Below are 18809 nucleotides of genomic sequence, written 5' to 3'. Positions count from 1 at the left end.
AAAAGGGAAATATAATTTCCCACTAAATCCTGGAGTATTGCTAGAGAACTCATAAAGAATCAAAGCTAAAGCATAATTTGCACCCACTCCAGACTAACAATAAGGAAGGAGATATTTTGTGAAATAATATAGGATTCACACATAGTTAGATTTTTCACTTTTGTTCAGAAATATTGGCTAGATTATTTCTATATAGAGAGCTATGAATGGTCTCTAAATAGCTGCTGAAAATATAGCTGAATCATTTCAAGATTGATGAAATGCCGAGTTTGACATCTATCTCAAGGTAAGGAGCAATTCACAAAAAGATTCAGAAGAAATGTCTATTTGGTGCCTATTCTTCTTATAGATAGGAAGCGTCCTGGTGTATACTTTCAATAATCTCATTGTAGTAGATTTATAAACACATCCACATAGACGAATTTCACTCCAAAGATTTATAAACATATTCATGAAGAGATCCTACTCTGCAGACACTTCTGCTTTCTCTCCTTTAGCATAACAAATGAGTATAGGCAGTTCTACTGACACTCACATTTTCCATCTGATGGCATGGAATTTTGGATGAGAAATGTAAACCATCAGGAAGTACAACTAACTGGATATGTAACTTAGAAGTGAATATAAGAAGAGAAACTTAAGAATAAAATAAATGTTCAAATTCTATTTCTTATAATAGTAAACTGCTATGTATCCAAGTGAGACCCAGCGTGGAAATCTGATGCCTCTTTCTACCACCTGTCCCCCGACAGAGTCCAAGTGTTTAAGAGAACCTTCTGTATTTTGGCAGACATGAATGATCCTGATACTAGTAAAAGAGCGATGTGCTGTTGCTGTTACAGAATCACAGAAACATTTAGGGGATTTTCTCCCATTTGCTGCATTTTAAATGGACATTTAAATAAACAGGGAAAAAATTCAAAATAAAAATTAGAGATGCCTTAAGAGCCTAGACTCTAAAGAAGTGATGCTAAAGATAAATAAATAAAAAGGAGGGGCTGTTTTGTGATTTAAACTCATGAAGAATACCAACTTGGATTCAAAGAAACTTTGTCATTTTAGGGGGTAGGGGTGATACCTTAAGATTCACTATACCCCCAGGCAGTTGAACTCTGTGAAGAAAGTGGTAACCTGAGATAAGGATTGATGCCTCCTTTACTGGGATGTGCTTCTGAGAACCAGACTTACCTTTCCACAACCATAGTTCCCCAAGAATAGCATTCCCTCTCCCACAGAAAAAAAAAAAAATCTGGAGCTCAGTTTTCATACAAGGATGCTTACTGCAAACTGTAATCAGTTTCCTGGTTACAAGGTTTCTCTCTGCTCATTGGCAAGTCAATCTCTCAGAAGATATGATAGCTACATCTGCAGATGATTTGTACAATGTTAGAAGGGGGCAGTAGGCTCCAGTGGTCTGTACTCATGCTTGCCATTCTGTCCCTGAAGACACGGTTCCTTGAGTCCAAAGATTTTTGTTCTTTGTGACATTCTTTTTTAAAATGGCTGTATTCCTGGGAGTGGGGGTCACCCAGTGAGCAGTTACCAACCAACTTCTAAGCAAATCTCCACGGCCAGATGTTATCTTTTTTAAGGTATCTAGGGCAATGGATGAGTGCGCCTGAGAAGGATTGGAAAGACATGTCAGAAATAAGACCAGGGCCTGAGAGGGAAGAAGATATGTGAGGAAGCAGCCAGAGCTTGAGCTGGCCTCTTCCTCTTGTCCCTTTCCTCCAATCACCCTAGGAACTCGCCTCCCACCTTCCTTTCTTTGCTGCCAGGAGCCTTCTACTCCTGTGTCTCCTCCAGAATCACCCTAGCAAACTGGCTGCAACTTCTTCTGTCACCTCTTGTCCATGTTGTATTGGGGTGGGAGGAATCTCTTTGAGGTCTTCAAAGGACCTTTAATGTTGTTATTATTATTTCATAGGAAATAGTAACTCAAAAGAAAAACATTACAGAAAATTAAAAGATGAAAATAATTCTTAAAAGTTTATAATGTGCAGCCTTTTTGAGAGATGCAATCACACACTCTGATGCTCTGTGGAGTCTTTTGCCTCTCATGGCCAAGTTGATCACCTTTCCACAGGTCCACCTCTCCTTGCACCTGATTCTGCTATTGTCTTATAGTGTGTGTGACTGTTTATATGACTGCCTCCCACAGACTTCCTTAGGAAGGTACAGTGTTTTATTCTTCTTCTTATGAACAGCACCTGAGACCATACCCAACACAAGAATGAATCAATGAATGAAAATCCAGGGTTGATCTTTCTTAGCTCTTGTCATATTAATTTCTTTTAACTCTTTTTTTTTTTTAAGACTGAATCTCACTCTGTTGCCCAGGCTGGATTGCAGTGGCACAATCTCAGCTCACTGCAGCCTCCACCTCCCAGGTTCAAGCAATTCTTGTGCCTCAGCCTCCCGAGTAGCTGGGACTACAGGCATGTGCCAGCACACCTGGCTAATAATTGTGTGTTGTTTAGTAGAGACAGTGATTCACCATATAGCCCAGGCTGGTATCAAACTCCTGGGCTTAAGCGATCCATCTGCCTCGGCCTCCCAAAGCACTGGGATTACAGCAGTGAGCCACCATGTCTGGCCAATTTTTTTAAATTCCTTTTCTGAGATTAAGTCCTCTTTGATCTCCAATATATTACAGACTAGTGAGTCCCAGTCACTGAGATTCAGACCCTCTATTTTTACATCTGTTCCACAGAGAAAAAGCAAGTGTTCATGGTTACCAATGTGGGTGATCCTGTTTTTACAAAAGATTTCTATGTACTTCTCTCACCTCCCTGCTAAAAACAAGTTGTCTTGACTCAATCTCATTTCAATTCACTAGTATCTTCTCTCTTAAGACAGTTCTTCATAACGTAGATTATGTGACTGAAGCCTTGATTTTAGCAAATAACATTATCATATATACTCAGTCACTCAAAAGTGATAGTAGGACAATAATATTAAAAGGGACAGTGATTTTCCTATTTTCAGAGGTCAAGCTATAGTCTTCCATGATGATAATATAATAATTGTAATAATAAACAAGATACACTCAGTATTTATTACATGTCAATAGTCTTACTGCCTTGGCACTATATTATAATGATTTTCCAGGTAGAGGAGGTAATAAAGCTGAGATAGAGGTTAAATAATTTGCAAATCATACAGCATCATACTAAATGAGGCAAATGGGGGGAAATTCATTTTGTTTTAGGAACTGTTTTAAGCTCAGCTCTATTCATGCTTTCTGTTTTATTTTTTAAGATGAAAACTAATTTACATTTTTCTCCCAGACTTGTTGTGCTTATTACAAGATATTATTCTTATGCTCACACTCCTAATCTTTCCAGTTTGTGGTATTTAGACACATTTGAAAGAGTGTATGTAGAAGAAATATTTGGACTTAACATGTTTTCCATTGTAGCATTAGAATCAGTTTTATGACAGCTACCCAGAACTACAAATCCAACATATAATAGTGTTACATACAGAATACGAAATCCTGGTATTTTCCTCACTGTTCACCATATTGCATCTTACTGGGCCATTTGAACACCTATGCCCACTGCAGAGCCTTCCAATGCTACAAAAATACCATAGAACTATTTCAAATGTGTGGATACGAAGTGCCTGGAACTCTGCCAAAATCCTTCTGCCTTTTGAATTTTAAAAATGATTCTGATGTTTAATGCAAAATATACTACAAAGTACACAACCATTTCTGTGTGCACCAAAAAAAGTATTGTTCATGTTTGAGACTATGTAGATTTGTGAGAGCAAAGAAGAAAAAAAGAGAAGAGTTATGAAAAACCAAATGTTCTTCTCTTTTATTATCTATACATCCAAGACTAGATATTTAAAACAGTGTTTACTTGGCTTGGTGACTTTTTTCTTTGCACGTCTTAAATTCAAGATGTCCACAGAACATTCTCCTCTACTAACTGAAATCTTGTTCTGGTGAAAAATACTTTGTTCAAAATTTCTACATGCTGCTAAAATGGAATCACTTTCCAAAAGGTTTTCACAATTGTAGATACATTAAATATCCTAATGTCACTCATTGTTTATCTGACTTATACTTTGAATGAGTAGCAGGTAGAATTTCAAGAGGGATGAGGAATTTCAAGGGGTAGGGGGACATTCCAACAGTATTGGTCCCTTCTGTTCTGGAGAAACCCCTAGCAAACTCACCTGGCTCAGGTCTATAAGGAGTTATTTTCCCAGATGTTTTGCTAACATTATGGAGAGCCCAGAGAGATGCCAGGTCCAAATAAAGGGTGTCTGTCTGTTCATAGGTTAACTTCACAGTCCCCCAAACAAGAGTTAATTATGCATGTAATCACTTCTAAATTCAAGGCACCACGTAACTGCACAATCTAAAAGTAACGGCCATAAAGCCAATCATTATCATCATATTCAAACACGTTATATTTCTCAATGTAAATCTTAAGTGGTTAATCAGAAAGTTTATTTTTCACTTCTGCATTCATTAATTGAACCAACATATGTAAAGAGCCTGCTATGTGCTAGGTGTTCTGATACACTGGGAATAAATAAGATGAAGTGAGATTAGATACCCTTTGAAAAATGTGTTGTATTAAAATTGACTGTTTCTGACTTTGTATCTCCAATATGTTATGAGCAAATGAAGGGTAGGAACCACATGTTTTTCATCTGTATACCCCCAACCTCTAGGACAATGCTAATCAATATTTATTGAGCAACCAAATGAGTGATCCATATGAGCAAAATAATTTTTAGATTAAAAAATGTGTTACAGTAGAGGCATGTTGTGGAAGCAGAGGGAGGAAGCAATTCTCTCTGTTAATTAAGCCACCAAAATGTGTGAGAAAGAGCAGTTTGAGTGCTATGCCTCTGCTTATCAAAAATGCTTACCAAATGTTTTTGTAAAATATGTTGGTAAAAGAACTTCTGATTTTAGTACTCTTAAATAGAGAAATAATTTCTTCTGCCTGATCAAGAAAGAATCAGTGAGAATTCAAATCTTGCTTTCAAGAACTTGAAATTTCTCATGGGCTTTTGTAACTTCAAACAGGAAACTCTCTTGGCAATTAGGAGAAAATGTACCTTCTGTATATCCATTCCTATCAATATCTGTTTGTTGTTTTTCCTTCTGTCAAAAACAAATATTCTCTTCCCTGCAACTTTTCCATATAAATAATATCTTCTTAGTTGAAAGAAATCAGTTTCTCTCTTTATATGATTATGGGAAACCCAACCTAAACTAAAGCAATTTCTCATTTATTATGACAAGTCAAACTTTGAAGTAACCCAAAATTTTAGCATAAAACATTCTACAAATCACTATATATATTTTAACCAAAGGGTAAGTGACTTCCTCTTTCCATTTAAATCAGTTGTCCCCTAGAATAACTTGAAAAGTCTCAGAGTGAGAAAATAAAATGTGAAGGAAGATAAACAATTTAAAGAAACATTGATTTATGAAGCCATTTCAGCCTGTGCTTTTGATAATTTGCATATATTAGCCTGGTTCTCTTAAATACCTTGATACATGTTTATAATATACCAATATACAATTTTATTGAGTATTTTTTAATGTCAGTCTAGAACAAGAAAGTAAAGTTTGTATAGGCAAAAGTTCCAGGGTAATTGGCTTAGAAACAAAACATATTTCATTATGCCAAAAGACAATAATGGAGAAAATGAATAAAGTATGTATTATGCACTGTGTTCTCTCTCTACATTGAAAAGGAAAACATTACAAGTAAAATATTATTTTAAAAATAAAATTACCATTTTTAATAATAAAATGATATGCTAATATTAATTCTTTAAGGTTTTATTGTGCCTTTTATATTACCAAAGAATTAACTGTACGGAAAGCTTATGTGGCCATGTGATTGACCACATCAAGACTCCTAAGGCTGATCCTGCCCCTAAAAGTCTGTGATTCATCCAGACTTGTGTCCCCTGATGCCTCCAGTCTCTCAAATACATCTGGCTCTTTGATGTCTTGAGATGGCAGTCAGAACTGCACATGCAGTCGAAGGCATACTGCTATGGCTTTTTGTAAAAGCAAGGGAAGTGTATAGACTTTTTCTGTGCACCTCCTGATGCTGCCCCACTCCCAGGCTGTTTGGCCTGAAGTTTTAGGGAAAATCTATGTTTCTCAACCTCAGCACACACTGGCAGGCTGGCTTCCTGAGTTGCGGCTGACAGCCAGCATTCCATGGGCGCAGTTTTACTACCTTACTGCAAAGGCATTGCCATAGACATAGTCACTTTGGAGCAATATGCTGCTTTTCTGTTCGTTTGCCCAGGACTCTGAGGAACTTCCTATTATCCATCCTCAGGCACTTGTCGTTCTGCTTCCTAGACACTTAACAGATTTTATTGGCTGTTTGTAAATCAAAGTGGTCCCAACTAGTGACAATTCTTGATAAGCATAGCTCTTAAATTTTTCCATTTGGGATGTATCTGCTTTTCACTACTCCTTGCTTTGTATGTTAATGCCAACACCTTTTTTCACAATGCAGTAGGGACCCTGGTCCTATGTTTTGCTGAAAACATGGGCTGATATAACCAGAAAAATATGTGCTACCTAACTGTAGCCTATAGAACTGTAGCAACAGAACGTGCTTTTCACTTTGGGTTTCATAAAATAATTTTGTGCAGAAAAATTCCAGTTTCTATAATGTATTTAAACAAATCTTCAGAAACATGACTTTTTTGTTAGAGAATTCCTGAATTTGAGGTTAGGGTAACTGTAGGGACTTTTTCATCATAGATTTCTTTTTTTAACCATTATTTCCTACTCACAGCATAACTGTGCTTATGTAATATATTTACTTTTCAAAGAAAGCTGGTATGTTTTAAAAGCCCCCTCTTTAAAATTGGACCCCCTCCTCTTCACCCTGCTATATTTACTAAAAATATTCTTTTTAAAAAGATTCATTTGTATTTAAGTCTTCAGTGCTCCCATTCTCTGTTGTGGAGTCAGTCATCTGTGCTCACTCCTTAAACCCCATAAATATTTAGACATGGGAAAAGCAAAGTATGAACTCACCCAGTCTTGGTGTGCTTACCACGACCTAGATCCCTGCATACCCCCGGAATTCTTCTTCATGACAGAGCCCCATTTGCAATCTGGCACAGTAGCTTCCATAACAATAGATTCCAGTGGCCTAATTTCACCCTTGAGTTCCTTCAAAACTCTTATTCAGCTGCCCTCCACTTGGTGATTTATCTAAATTTATTGTGTCAATTTGGCAGAATAGCTCTGATATAACCACTGTTGGATTTAATATCATCAATCTTACATTTCCAGGAACAATATAGGACTGGCAATCTCCCTATGATCTTCTTCATTAAAAGCTAAGGTCTCAGAGTACACCTAGGAACTAATATTGTTTCATCCTTTGGAGAAGTCTCTATTCCGAAATCATCTGTGTTCAATCCACTCCTTTTAAATAAATTATTCTCTCGGACTCATTGAAAGGAACTGTATTGTTCTTGAAGCCTCACAAATAATGCTCCTCAATTTCTTTGCATTTTGAGGACCACATTATTGCTATATGGTTTCTAATCTTCCACACTTTGTAGACTTCTCATTATTAGAACCATGTTAAAGTTTAGGGAAAAAGCTAATTACTTCCTGAAGTCAAATGTTTGATACTTCCACTTATGCAAGTAATGGGAGGACAGGAATAATTTTGAATAGGGTAGTTTTTACAAAATCATTACCTTTCTGTTACAGCTACCTGCTCTAAAATTAAATAACTCACTGAGTGGACACTCAAAATTCTAGGTGTACCTTTTATACTGATAACTAACCATTCCTTAATATATGAAATGTATTAATCACTAACTCTGTGTAAGACAAAGCTTTAGGAATTCAAGTAGGCACTAGGAATTCAAGTAATTCAGACAACATTATCTCTGCACTGAAGGATCTCACAATGTAGAATCCGGTCATATTGCAGACATGTAAAAAAACACATCAAGGTCATTCAGTGTGACAGATGCCACATAATAGGTAAAAAGTGATAGGCAGAGTGATTTCCTAGACATCTAGTAGAAAAGCTGGTTTCAGAGCAGGGTGGATAATGGTATTGAGTGGCATCTTGACAAATGGATAGGAGGGGTGTGGGCAGACCACGTTAGGAAGGGCAGGGACCAAAAGGTATTGAACAGTTTGACTATGGTGTGCAGTACAACAGCAGAAATGGTAGCAGAGAAGACTAGATGAGACTGCTAGGTGTGCCATGAGAAAACGTTAGAACTTCATCCTGTGGGTAAAAGGAGACCAAAGGGTTTTAAGCAATGAAATAATATGGTCAAAATTTGTGATATGAATGTGAAAGCAGGGAGTTCATTTCAGAGGTTATGACCCTGTTAAAGCAAGAGCCGATGGAAGCAGTGACAGTGGGAATGAAAAGAATGGAATGGATTCAGCATACAGATAGCAAGTCTAGCTGAGTCCTTCAACCATTTGTTCGGGGTGGTAGTAATTAAGGTAGAGCCAGAAATCAAAGGTGACCCCCAACTCAGGATTCATTTTCAGGTAACTAGGTACATGGTGTTTCTAATAACCAGCAGAAGGACTGCAGGAGGAACAGCAGGTCAGTATTAAGGTTAGTCTGAGTATTATAGAAGAGCTCTATAAAGATAATGAGTTCTCTTTTGAACGTACTTGGTTTGGCATGAGGTATCTAAGTGAACGTTTCCGATAAATGATTATATAAATCTGGTGCTCAGGCTTAGAAATAAATATGAAAGAGTCACTAGTGTAGGGTTCAGTCAATTTTGCATTCTGGCTGGTTGTAACTGAGGTATTACACTAAGAATGACAGCAACAAAGATATCAAACGATCCCTCTCTGAAACCTAGTAATTAATAAATAATTGTGGGAACAAAACCACAATTATTTATTATATCTTCTCCTCATATAAAAGGTATATGAATCTTATTCATATAAATTATTTATTCCACATACTAAAGCTTTGCCAATACAAACTTTACTTACCTTTCTGACACATTTATTTTAAATAAGTCTTTTGACCATTCTTAAGATTAGCTACTATCAAATAAGTGGATTACTAATATGATATGGTTTCTGATTCCAAGGTATAAGAATAAACAGTTTATTCCAGCTGAAAAATCATTTAGCTGAAACATTATACTTTTTAATCATATTCCCTTTATATCACATTTGTGAAGGACAGATTTGTTATGCTTCCTGAATCAATGAAGATTTGGCAGCACTTATGTCATTTGGGTAGAAATAAAGTATTCAAACAGAGCTTTTACTTTTTTTTTTTTTTTTCTGAGACAGAGTCTCCCTGTCATCTAGGCTGGTGTACACTGGCATGATGTCAGCTCACTGCAACCTCCGCCTCCCAGGTTCAAGCAATTCTTGTAACTCAGCCACCTAATTAGCTGGGATTACAGGCATGCGCCACCATGCCTAGCTACTTTCTGTATTTTTAATAGAGACAGGATTTCACCATGTTTGCCAGGCTGGTCTCAAACTCCTGACCTCAGGTGATTCACTCACCTCAGCCTCCCAAAGTGCTACTAGGATTACAGACATAAGTCACCACCCTCAGCCAGAGCTTTTACTTTTGCACTTTTAAAATAGTAGCTGTCTTTGAAAAGTAAATATATCACATAAGTGCAGTTGGCTTGTGGGTAGGAAATAATGGTTGAAAAAAAAATGTGTGATGAAAAAGTCCCCATAGTTACCCTAACCTCAAATTCAGAAATTCCCTGACCAAAAAAAATGATGTTTCCAAAACTTTGTTTAAGTAAATTATAGAGACTGTAGAATTATTGTGCACAAAATTATTTTCTGAAACTCAAAGTGAAAAACATGTTCTGTTATTTAAATCCATAGTTAGCTAGTACATATTCTTCTGGCTATCAGCCCATTTTGAGGAAGTGACATACACAAAGAATAAGCTAAGAGATTCTGATGTTTCTTAAGAAAAGGAAATATTGAATAGACAGTTGTTCAGATATGTGCAATGAATTATTTCACAACCTTTTATAAAATGGATGTGCTCACATAAGGCATGCACCATTCCCGTGATTTCTACAGAATAGAAAATGTCAAACCTTGTTGCTGGAAGTGCTCCAAATGACATCATGTTTTTTTGTTTTTTTGTTTTTCTGTTACCACTAAACAGGGAAGGTCATGGTAAAATTTCAGTATTTGCTGTCAAAATGGCTTTAGCCACATTGTGTGGAGGGAAGATCATGGACAAATTAAGATGTAAGTTATGATTCCTTGTGTCTCTCTTTGCTTTTCCCTGCTAGGTACCACCCTTTTCTCTCCCTCATTCCCCCATGTCCCCTGCCCATTTGTATCTTTCCTCATTCTATAAGAGTTGTTTGAAATACACTTTTCATTGATGTTTGGATTTGGTCATAGCAATGTTTTCATATTATGCAAATGCTAATGAAATGAATGTTTTCCTCTACTTATAACCTGTTGAGTATCACCAACTGGCCTCTTTCTGATGTTAAAGTAAAATAAGCACTCTTTGCAGGTAATTATGCTATACTGCCTTACAAGCAGGACAGGATGATAGGGACATGAAGGCCATAGTAGGAAACCTTCCCCCTTAAGTCTTCTAAAAGCAAAGCTCCTGGCACATTGTCTCATTCTTCTCAGCCAGCGCTATTCAAATCACTGGGAACTCCAAAGGTTTCAAAGCCGACAATGCCAGGAAAGAAGAATAGGAGTTTCATAGAGACAGCATTGACAGAGTTAACTAGATGCCAGTAAAAGCATGGGAGCTAAAGTACATTGAGTAATTGTGGGCCCTGATGCACATTTTGTCTCTAAATATGGTAGAGTTCCTTAACCAACAACACATTGGGGATTGTTTGTTGTTTTCATTAGGTAAAGAAATTGAGACTTAGTTAATCATGTGGTTAAAATGACACCAGGATTTGAGCCCTGACTTTTTTTTTTTCCCCACACCAGTGGTTCACAAGTTTTAGCATGCATCAGAATCACCTGGAGGGCTTTAGTAAAATGTAGATTTCTGGGTCCCACCCCCAGAATTTCTGACTCAGTAGGCCTAGGATGGCGGTGGGTGACAAGAATATGTATTTATAACTAGTTTAAAATGATGTTGATTGATGCTGCTGTTTAAATTTAAAATTCCCACTTAGCCCTATCCTTTCCCCTAAATAGTATGAGTTGGGGTTATAAGTCTGTGTTAGAAAGGGCACTGTCCTGGGAATTGGGAGTTCCATGTTGCAAGCCCAGCTGTGGGACTAATTTGCTGAGTTATCCTTTGGCAGTTATTTCACTTCTTTAGTCCTCAGCCTCCTTCTGTATCCTAAATTTGGGGATTTTGTGAGATATTCATAGATTCACACTTGCTGCAATGCAGCCATCTGTGTGGCTCACAGCACAAGGCTCACCTGCTGCCTGTCAGCTTCTAACCGAGATCTCTTGCTTCTTGCTCCATCCAAAAGGAAAGAATAAAGGAAGACACAGACAAAACCTTTTGTTCCTTTGGAATGTCCCCAGAGTTGCTCCAGGGATGAGTCATTTCACTGGACCAGTAAATAAGTGAAAGGGACAGCAAAGCCTCAGCCACACAGCTTCCCTCACTTCAGGGACTTCCCTCCATGGAGAGCCAAATGCAGCCAGGTTTCAGAGAAGCCCAGACAGACCTTAGGAGGAACCATGTATCTTCTCTTTTGTTAGCCTGAAAGATACAGAAAATTAAAACCATCTACCTCAGTGTTTGTTTGAAAGACAAATTAGAAGGTGCTGACACAAAGGGCCTTTTATTAAAAAAAAATAGCTCCAGAGTAACCCATGAGCGTTTCCTTCAGGGTTAAGCCAGAAAGAGAAAGCTTAGCAAAATGAACCAAGGCAGAGGAAGAAACTCCCGAGAACCTTCTCTGCCAACCCCAACTGGCCATTTACGAAGAGGACATTAGATAAATGTAAATAAATAAATAAACCAAAAAAACCCACTTGGAAAACATCTAAAATGCTTATTTAATATTATATTAATAGGTACCTGGATAGAAAAGTCCCACATTAAAATAGGTTTGAAGAAAACTAAGAAAACCATTTTTCTGCATCTCAGAATGTCTGTCAACCTTTAACATACCAGGCTAATTCTGAGCTCTCAGGGTCCTGGTGTTTACTGTCTTTCCACTCAGCTTTGTTCAGTGTAAGATTTCTTCCTCCTCCTATGAGTTAGGGTGAAGCGTAGGGGTGGGCTGGGGGGAGGAGACAGTCACAGGAGTCACATCTCACTACAGAGGCTCCCCAGCCCTTACGGCTCATCACCTATGATGGCATCTCAGACCAATTACTAATTACTGGTTAGAGAAAAAGTATGACAGCAATGGTGGTTGCGTAATCCACTTTCACCTCCTATGTTCAGAAGGGCACCCTATTCCCTCACTCCATCGAGAAATGTGCACCAAATACTGATGGAGGGAATGGCTGCCAGGCAAAGGACTAGCAATGTCAGCACAGTTGCAAAGCTCAAGATATAACCAGATTATTGATTAGATCTTTACAATTGTGAAAACCCTTGCAGTTCTCTCTCCGGTTCAGGAGTTCAAAGGAAACACTGTAACTGCTACAATGCTTTCTCCTCACCCCATCTCATAACCCCCCCCCATCAAAAAAGCACTCTTTAGTAGCCAAAGTCTATTCTCTTTAGTGTAGTGAAAGAAGCAACAAATGCATGTGTTCCATTGGAGGTAGGCAAACTTTTCTAGTCTGCAGAAACAAGCTTCACAATATCACAGATGCTGTAGAAAAACAGATGGTGTGGCCCCAATAAATTGCATCCCCCACTTTGAGAGCAGTGCACCTGAATCACAGCCTTATGTGTCCCTGGTTCTCTGACTGAGGAGTCACACTTTGTGTAGTTAATCATAGGAAGATGGCTTTAGTGGTTTCCAGGTAACTTGGTTAAAAGCAATTTGATCAAAAACAATTTAATTAAAGGTAATTTGGTCACAAGAATCTCTCCAGAATGTTAGCTGGTCAAAAATGAATATCCCAAGTCATGAATATTTCTAGTTTCAATGATAATTATTAATTGAATGAGCAAATGTGGGCAAATTTACCCACAAAATCTACCCACAGACACCCTTGATGGGTGGGATTGTGGGTATTCTTATTGTTTTCTTTTCCTGGCTTGCATTTTAATGATGAAACAGATAAAGTAGCCAGGCATGGTGGCACATGCCTGTAGTCCCAGGTACTCAGAAGGCTGAGGCAGGAGAATCACTTGAACCCAGGAGGCAGAGGTTGTATGAGTTGAGATCACACCACTGCACTGGGTGACAGAGTGAGACTCCATCTCAAAAAACTAAACCAAAACAAAACAAAAAAACAGGTAAGGTCATTATTTTCTACATTGATTCTGTAATAAGAAAGAATGAAATGAAGGGATATGAAATTTTTCAGGCTTGAGGGTTTTGTTTTCCCTTCTTTAAACTTTTTCTAATTCACTTTAAGCCAAAATGCCAGCTGTGCTTGTTTGGCAATTTTTCTTATTTTTTGTGCATAGGGATGAGGGATATTTAGCTTATTCCAGCTACTTCCTTATTGTTGGAGAACACAGAGCAAGAATAATTGGCTGAAAATAAGTCAGAAATTTTAAAAAACAAAGAGAAAGCAACAGAAAATTTGAAGTTGGTTTTCTTAATGCTTTAAAATGCATTAAAAGAGAAAACAACCCCATGCTGCAACACAATTTCCAGTAATTAGGGCTACCATTCACTGGTAGAGTATTCCCTGTGTAATTCCAGGGAGCGTCATTGATGCAGCCTAGGAGATGAACAGCGCCCCCTGCAGTCAAGTGCCATGGCAACCTAAACATACTCTTACCTAATACTACTACTTTTTTTGTCAGATTATTCTTGGCCCAATTATAAACTGTTTTAATGGGTTGGAACACTTGTTTATACTTCTGCCTCAGAACTATCCTGGATAGTTCTAAGGATCTTCAGGGATTCTAAATCCAGTGCTGTAAGCCTGGTATGTCATGTGCTGATCTAAAGCTTTGGGGAGGACTTGTTCTATTTTGCTTAAAAGGCTAGTATGATGGAAAATACTGCAAATTTATTGAGTTTCTATTACTGAACTGGTTGTTTTCCTCTGTGCCTACCCCTGGGGTAATGTTTCTAATGCACTGACCCGCATTAAATTCTTTGGTATCTCCCTCAACATCTTCTGGACATAACCTAAACTCCTCAGTAGAATTCAGCCATAAAAAAGAATGAAATCCTGTCATTTGAGGCAACAGGGATGAACCTGGAGGACATTATGTTAAGTAAAATAAGTCAGGCACGGAAAAATAAATACTGCGTGTTCTCACTCATATGTGGGAGCTAAAACAGAAAATTGAACTCATGGAAGTAGAATTATGCTTATTAGAGGCTGGGAAGGGTAGGGGGATGCAGAGGGTTGGAGGGATAGGGAGAGGTTTGCTAATGACTATAAAATTAACAGCTATGTAGGAGGAATATGTTCCAGTGTTCTATAGCACTGTCTGGTGACTATAGTTAACAAAAATTCATTGTATATTTCCAAAAAGCTGGAAGAGAAGATGTTGAATATTCTCAACACAACAAAATGATAAATGTTTGAAATGGAGGTAATGCTCATTATCTTGATGTGATCATTACACACTGAACACATGTATCAAGATATCACTCTGTATCCCATAAATATGTACATTAATTTTTACTCAGAATTTCTATAGTCTCATGATTAATAAACTGTTTGAAACAGCAGAAACCCTTTATAAATGGAATGCTTAATGAAAATGAGAGTCAATTCATGTTCTCAAAACATAATCCAATAAAAGACTGTGATATGCTTAACATCTGACTTTGGTGTAAATACAATGTTCCCAGATTACATTTGACCTTGAAAAATTAAACCCAAAGTGAACAGAGGTAGCACATTCACAGCCATTTATCCCACCAGCTGTGCTGGCCTGGTGACAAGCTAGTTAGCATGGTGACAAACTACATAATAGCAAACCCTTTCATTCTAATAGTGATTTGCACAGAGGAATTATAAAGCATCTTGGGAAATTATGCCATTAATATTCATTAAGTGCACATAGTGGCAGAAATTGAAGAACTGTGGTTCAGTGAAGCCACAGACCCTTCAGAGAAAGATCCAGGAGACCGACTTTACCTCATTGATCATCCACAAGGCCACGCTTCCTCTTCACTACACGAGTCAGAAAACCCTTCCCTATAAATCAAGTGCCTTCCACCCAGAACATGGTAACTGATAGAAAGTTTTGTGCTTCTGTAGGAAGTTAATCAAGAGTTTGTCATTACATCTTTATCCTCGTTGTGTCTTTGATTTTTCAAATATCTTACACCAAAATCCAAAAGTTTTAGTGATAAGTGGGTAATTTCTAGCTAGATAAATGAATATACACACACCCCAACTTTACAGCAAAACTCTTACTGTGTTTCAAATGAAGCCACCATCTCTCTCATATATACAAAAATGTATCCTACTGAGCTACATGAGAGTTAACAATTGACCTCAAAACAAAAACACATCTTGTTAAAGACATTTAAGAAATGTCTCTTTCTTATTAAAATGTTAATTTTACCCAAATTACTTGTGATTGCTATGTGCCAGAATCATCTAGAAAAAGAACCAGAGGAAACACTATGCCAGGAATATTTCAGCATAAAAAATAGATTTTATATTGTTCTTTCATAAAAATGTTCATTTTGCTACTTTTTTGTCATTTGTAGCAGATATGTTGAACAAAAACATTGGAGAATGTTCATATGATGAATAAATATCTTTCCTTTTCCTTTCATCAGATATTTTCTCAATGATTTCTGACTCCAGTGGGGTGATGGTTTATGGACGATATGACCAATTCCTTCGGGAAGTTCTCAAACTACCCACAGCAGTCTTTGAAGGTCCTTCATTTGGTTACACAGAACAGTCAGCCAGATCCTGTTTCTCCCAACAGGTAGGAGAAAAATATGTTTAAGGAAGTATTTTTTTCATACAGTGGTTGCTCCCCTTCTAGATGTCATTCCAGGTCACAAATATTCAGATAAATTCTATGTGATAGCAACCTGTAGTGTATTTTTAAGCCTCTGACAAATGACCTCTGAGCCAGTAACCAAACGCAGCATACCTGGATCACAATAATAGGCAATGTTTACTGACCATGAGGCAGACACTGCTAAATTTTTTCCTTTCATTGCCTAATTTAATCCTTATAACAATCCTTCTATATTAATCTGTTTTCACACTGCTATAAAGACACACCCAAGACTAGGTAATTTATAATGAAAAGAGGCTTAACAGACTCACAGTTCTGCCTCAGGAAACTTACAATCCTGGTGGAAGGTGAAGCAAGGACCTACCTTCTTCATGTGGCAGCAGGAAAGAGAAAGAATGAAAAGCCGAGGGGACTCTGCCATTTATAAAACCATTAGATCTGCCATTTATAAAGCCATTAGATCTCCTGAGAACTCCCTCATTATCATGAAAACAGCATGAGGAAACCACCCCCCCGTAGTCAATCACCTCCCGCCAGGTCGCTCCCTCAGCACCTGGGAATTACAATCAAGATGGGATTTAGGTGGGGACACAAAGCCTAACCATATCACCTACACCCTCAGTGTCATTATTTTTACTATCACTGCACTTTGAAAGGCTTAATTGTCTCACTCAGCCTCATGTGAAATACATGTTTGTCCCAGCAACAAGCTTTAACATTGGTTTAGCAAAGTTACCAGAAAGGAACCCCAACATCTGCCACATCGTGACCTGAGAAGCCCAAAATATGGCAAACACAGCTGCCTAAATCTTCTACAACATGACACGTTTGGGGTTCCAAGTATTGTGTTTTAACTGGGTATGGCTCAAGCTAGCCCAGGAAAGCTGCATAGTTTAGGGGCTGTCTATGTGTGTGCCTCTCTGGTCATGTAGAGAGACTCCAAGCCCATTCTCCATCATAGCCCAGTGGTAGCACAAATCCATACATCCAGGGTTAGTTTACCATCCAAAGTAACCTTTATGTCCTCTCAAAAGGCATCCTGACTGGGTGTGGTGGCTCACCCCTGTAATCCCAAGACTTTGGGAGGCCAAGGATCAGGAGCTTAGTTCAAAACCAATGTGAGCAACACGGGGAGACCCCACCTCTACAAAAAGTTTGAATCACTTAGCCAGGCATGGTGGTACATGCCTGTAGTCCCAGCTTCTCAGGAGTCTGAGGCAGGAGGATAACTTGAGTCCAGCAGGTCAAGACAGCAGTGAGCTGTGATGGCGCCACTGCACTCCAGCCTAGGCAACAGAGCAAGACCCTGTCTCAAAAAAAAGATAAAATAAAAGTATATCCCTGCCCCATAAAATGCATACAACAAATGCTCACTACACTGAACTTTACTGATTTAAGAGTCTGGAAGTCTTTTCTTTTCACTGAAATTAGCTTTTAAAAGTGTCAATCACTTCAAAACACAAATCTGTGTTTTTCATTCAATTTTACTGCTTTCCAACTTTTCTCATGGCACGCTAAATATATAGCTCCTTTTATTTTTACAGTGTTTTATGCCTCACAAGGTGAATTATCTGATTTATGGCTTGCAACAACCCTGTGAGCTAACAAGGAAAATGTGATTCTTTTTTTAACAATATAAAGTTCATAGCTAGTGAGGGTAGGGGCCTGAGTTTTTAACTCTGGTCTTCTAATCCTTCTGTTAATGTTACTCTTGCGTTCTTGTTGTTGCTTTTGTTTTGTGCACTTTCAGTTTATATTTACAAGTATTCAGATGATCTGACCCAAGGAAATGCAACTACCTGTTCTATTCCTTCACTCAAGAATAATTTCATTTATATTAGAATTCTTGAATTTTATGTAGTGTATTATAGAATAATTGGTAAATGTGCTAATGCCTCAGAATACGTCTCATTCAAAATAAGCTGGAATAATAGGACTGGGTTTAAAAAGAAAAATCTTAAAAGGATCTATGCTGGTGTAGTGACTCACACAGTAATCCTAGCATTTTGAGAGGCTGAGGCAAGAGAACAGCTTGAGTCCAGGAGTTCACGACCAACCTGGACAAGATAATAAGATCTCATCTCTGCAAAAAAAAAAAAAATTAAACAATTAACCAGGTGTGATGACACGCACTTGCAGTCGGGAGGCTGAGATGAGAGGATGACTTTAGCCCAGGTGTTCAAGGTTATAGTGAGCTATGATTGTGCCACTGCACTCCAGCCTGAGCAACAGAGGGAGATCCTGTCTCAAAAAAAAAAAAAGGACCTATGTGTTCAAAAATTATATGTGATGTTGCTATATCCAAAATTCCTTTTCAGATATCCTATAGACTGTTCTGTTATATGACTTGTATATATTCTTAATGATGAGCAACTTATACATGTTGAAATCATTATAACATTTTTGGAAACTTCCAGCATTGATTTTTTAGTCAGTGTGGCAAATGGCCAAAATGAATAAGAACATTTGAAGTATGAAAAGAGGTAACACAAAAATAGTAAGACCAGTTTATTTTTGTACTTCATCAATTGGCTGTAATAGCTACTCAAGAGTCTGAGGTAGGAGAATGGCTTGAGATCAGAAATTTGAGTCCAGCTTGGGCAACATAGCAAGACCCCATCTTTAAAGTAAATAAATAAATATTTTAAAATAAATAAATAAAACTGTCCCATCCCATTCGATATTCTAGTACAAAATTTCAAGTAGCGATTTTTGCATATAAACATATATTTTTGTTATTTATACCATTACAGTACATGCATTAATATAGCTTTCTTACTT

General features: G+C 37.7%; 1 protein-coding gene across 36 annotated transcripts in view; it reads left to right on the top strand.

The window, feature by feature from the left end:
- DTNA (dystrobrevin alpha) overlaps positions 1–18809 on the top strand; it is a 380851-nt gene that overhangs the window by 287652 nt on the left and 74390 nt on the right. For all 36 annotated transcript variants that reach the window (XR_004258916.1, XM_032245355.1, XM_032245335.1 and 33 more), the window contains 2 exons: positions 10167–10252; positions 15835–15989. Coding sequence is in view for 35 of the 36 variants with exons in the window: in XM_032245355.1 (XP_032101246.1) it covers positions 10167–10252; positions 15835–15989 (241 nt within the window). In the remaining variant the exon portion in view is untranslated. The remainder of the gene's footprint in view (positions 1–10166; positions 10253–15834; positions 15990–18809) is intronic.

The sequence above is a fragment of the Sapajus apella genome, unplaced genomic scaffold, assembly GCF_009761245.1.
Source record: "Sapajus apella isolate SASKATOON/1434 unplaced genomic scaffold, GSC_monkey_1.0 scaffold57, whole genome shotgun sequence".
Lineage (NCBI taxonomy): Eukaryota > Metazoa > Chordata > Mammalia > Primates > Cebidae > Sapajus > Sapajus apella.
This window is presented reverse-complemented; position numbering and strand designations above follow the sequence as displayed.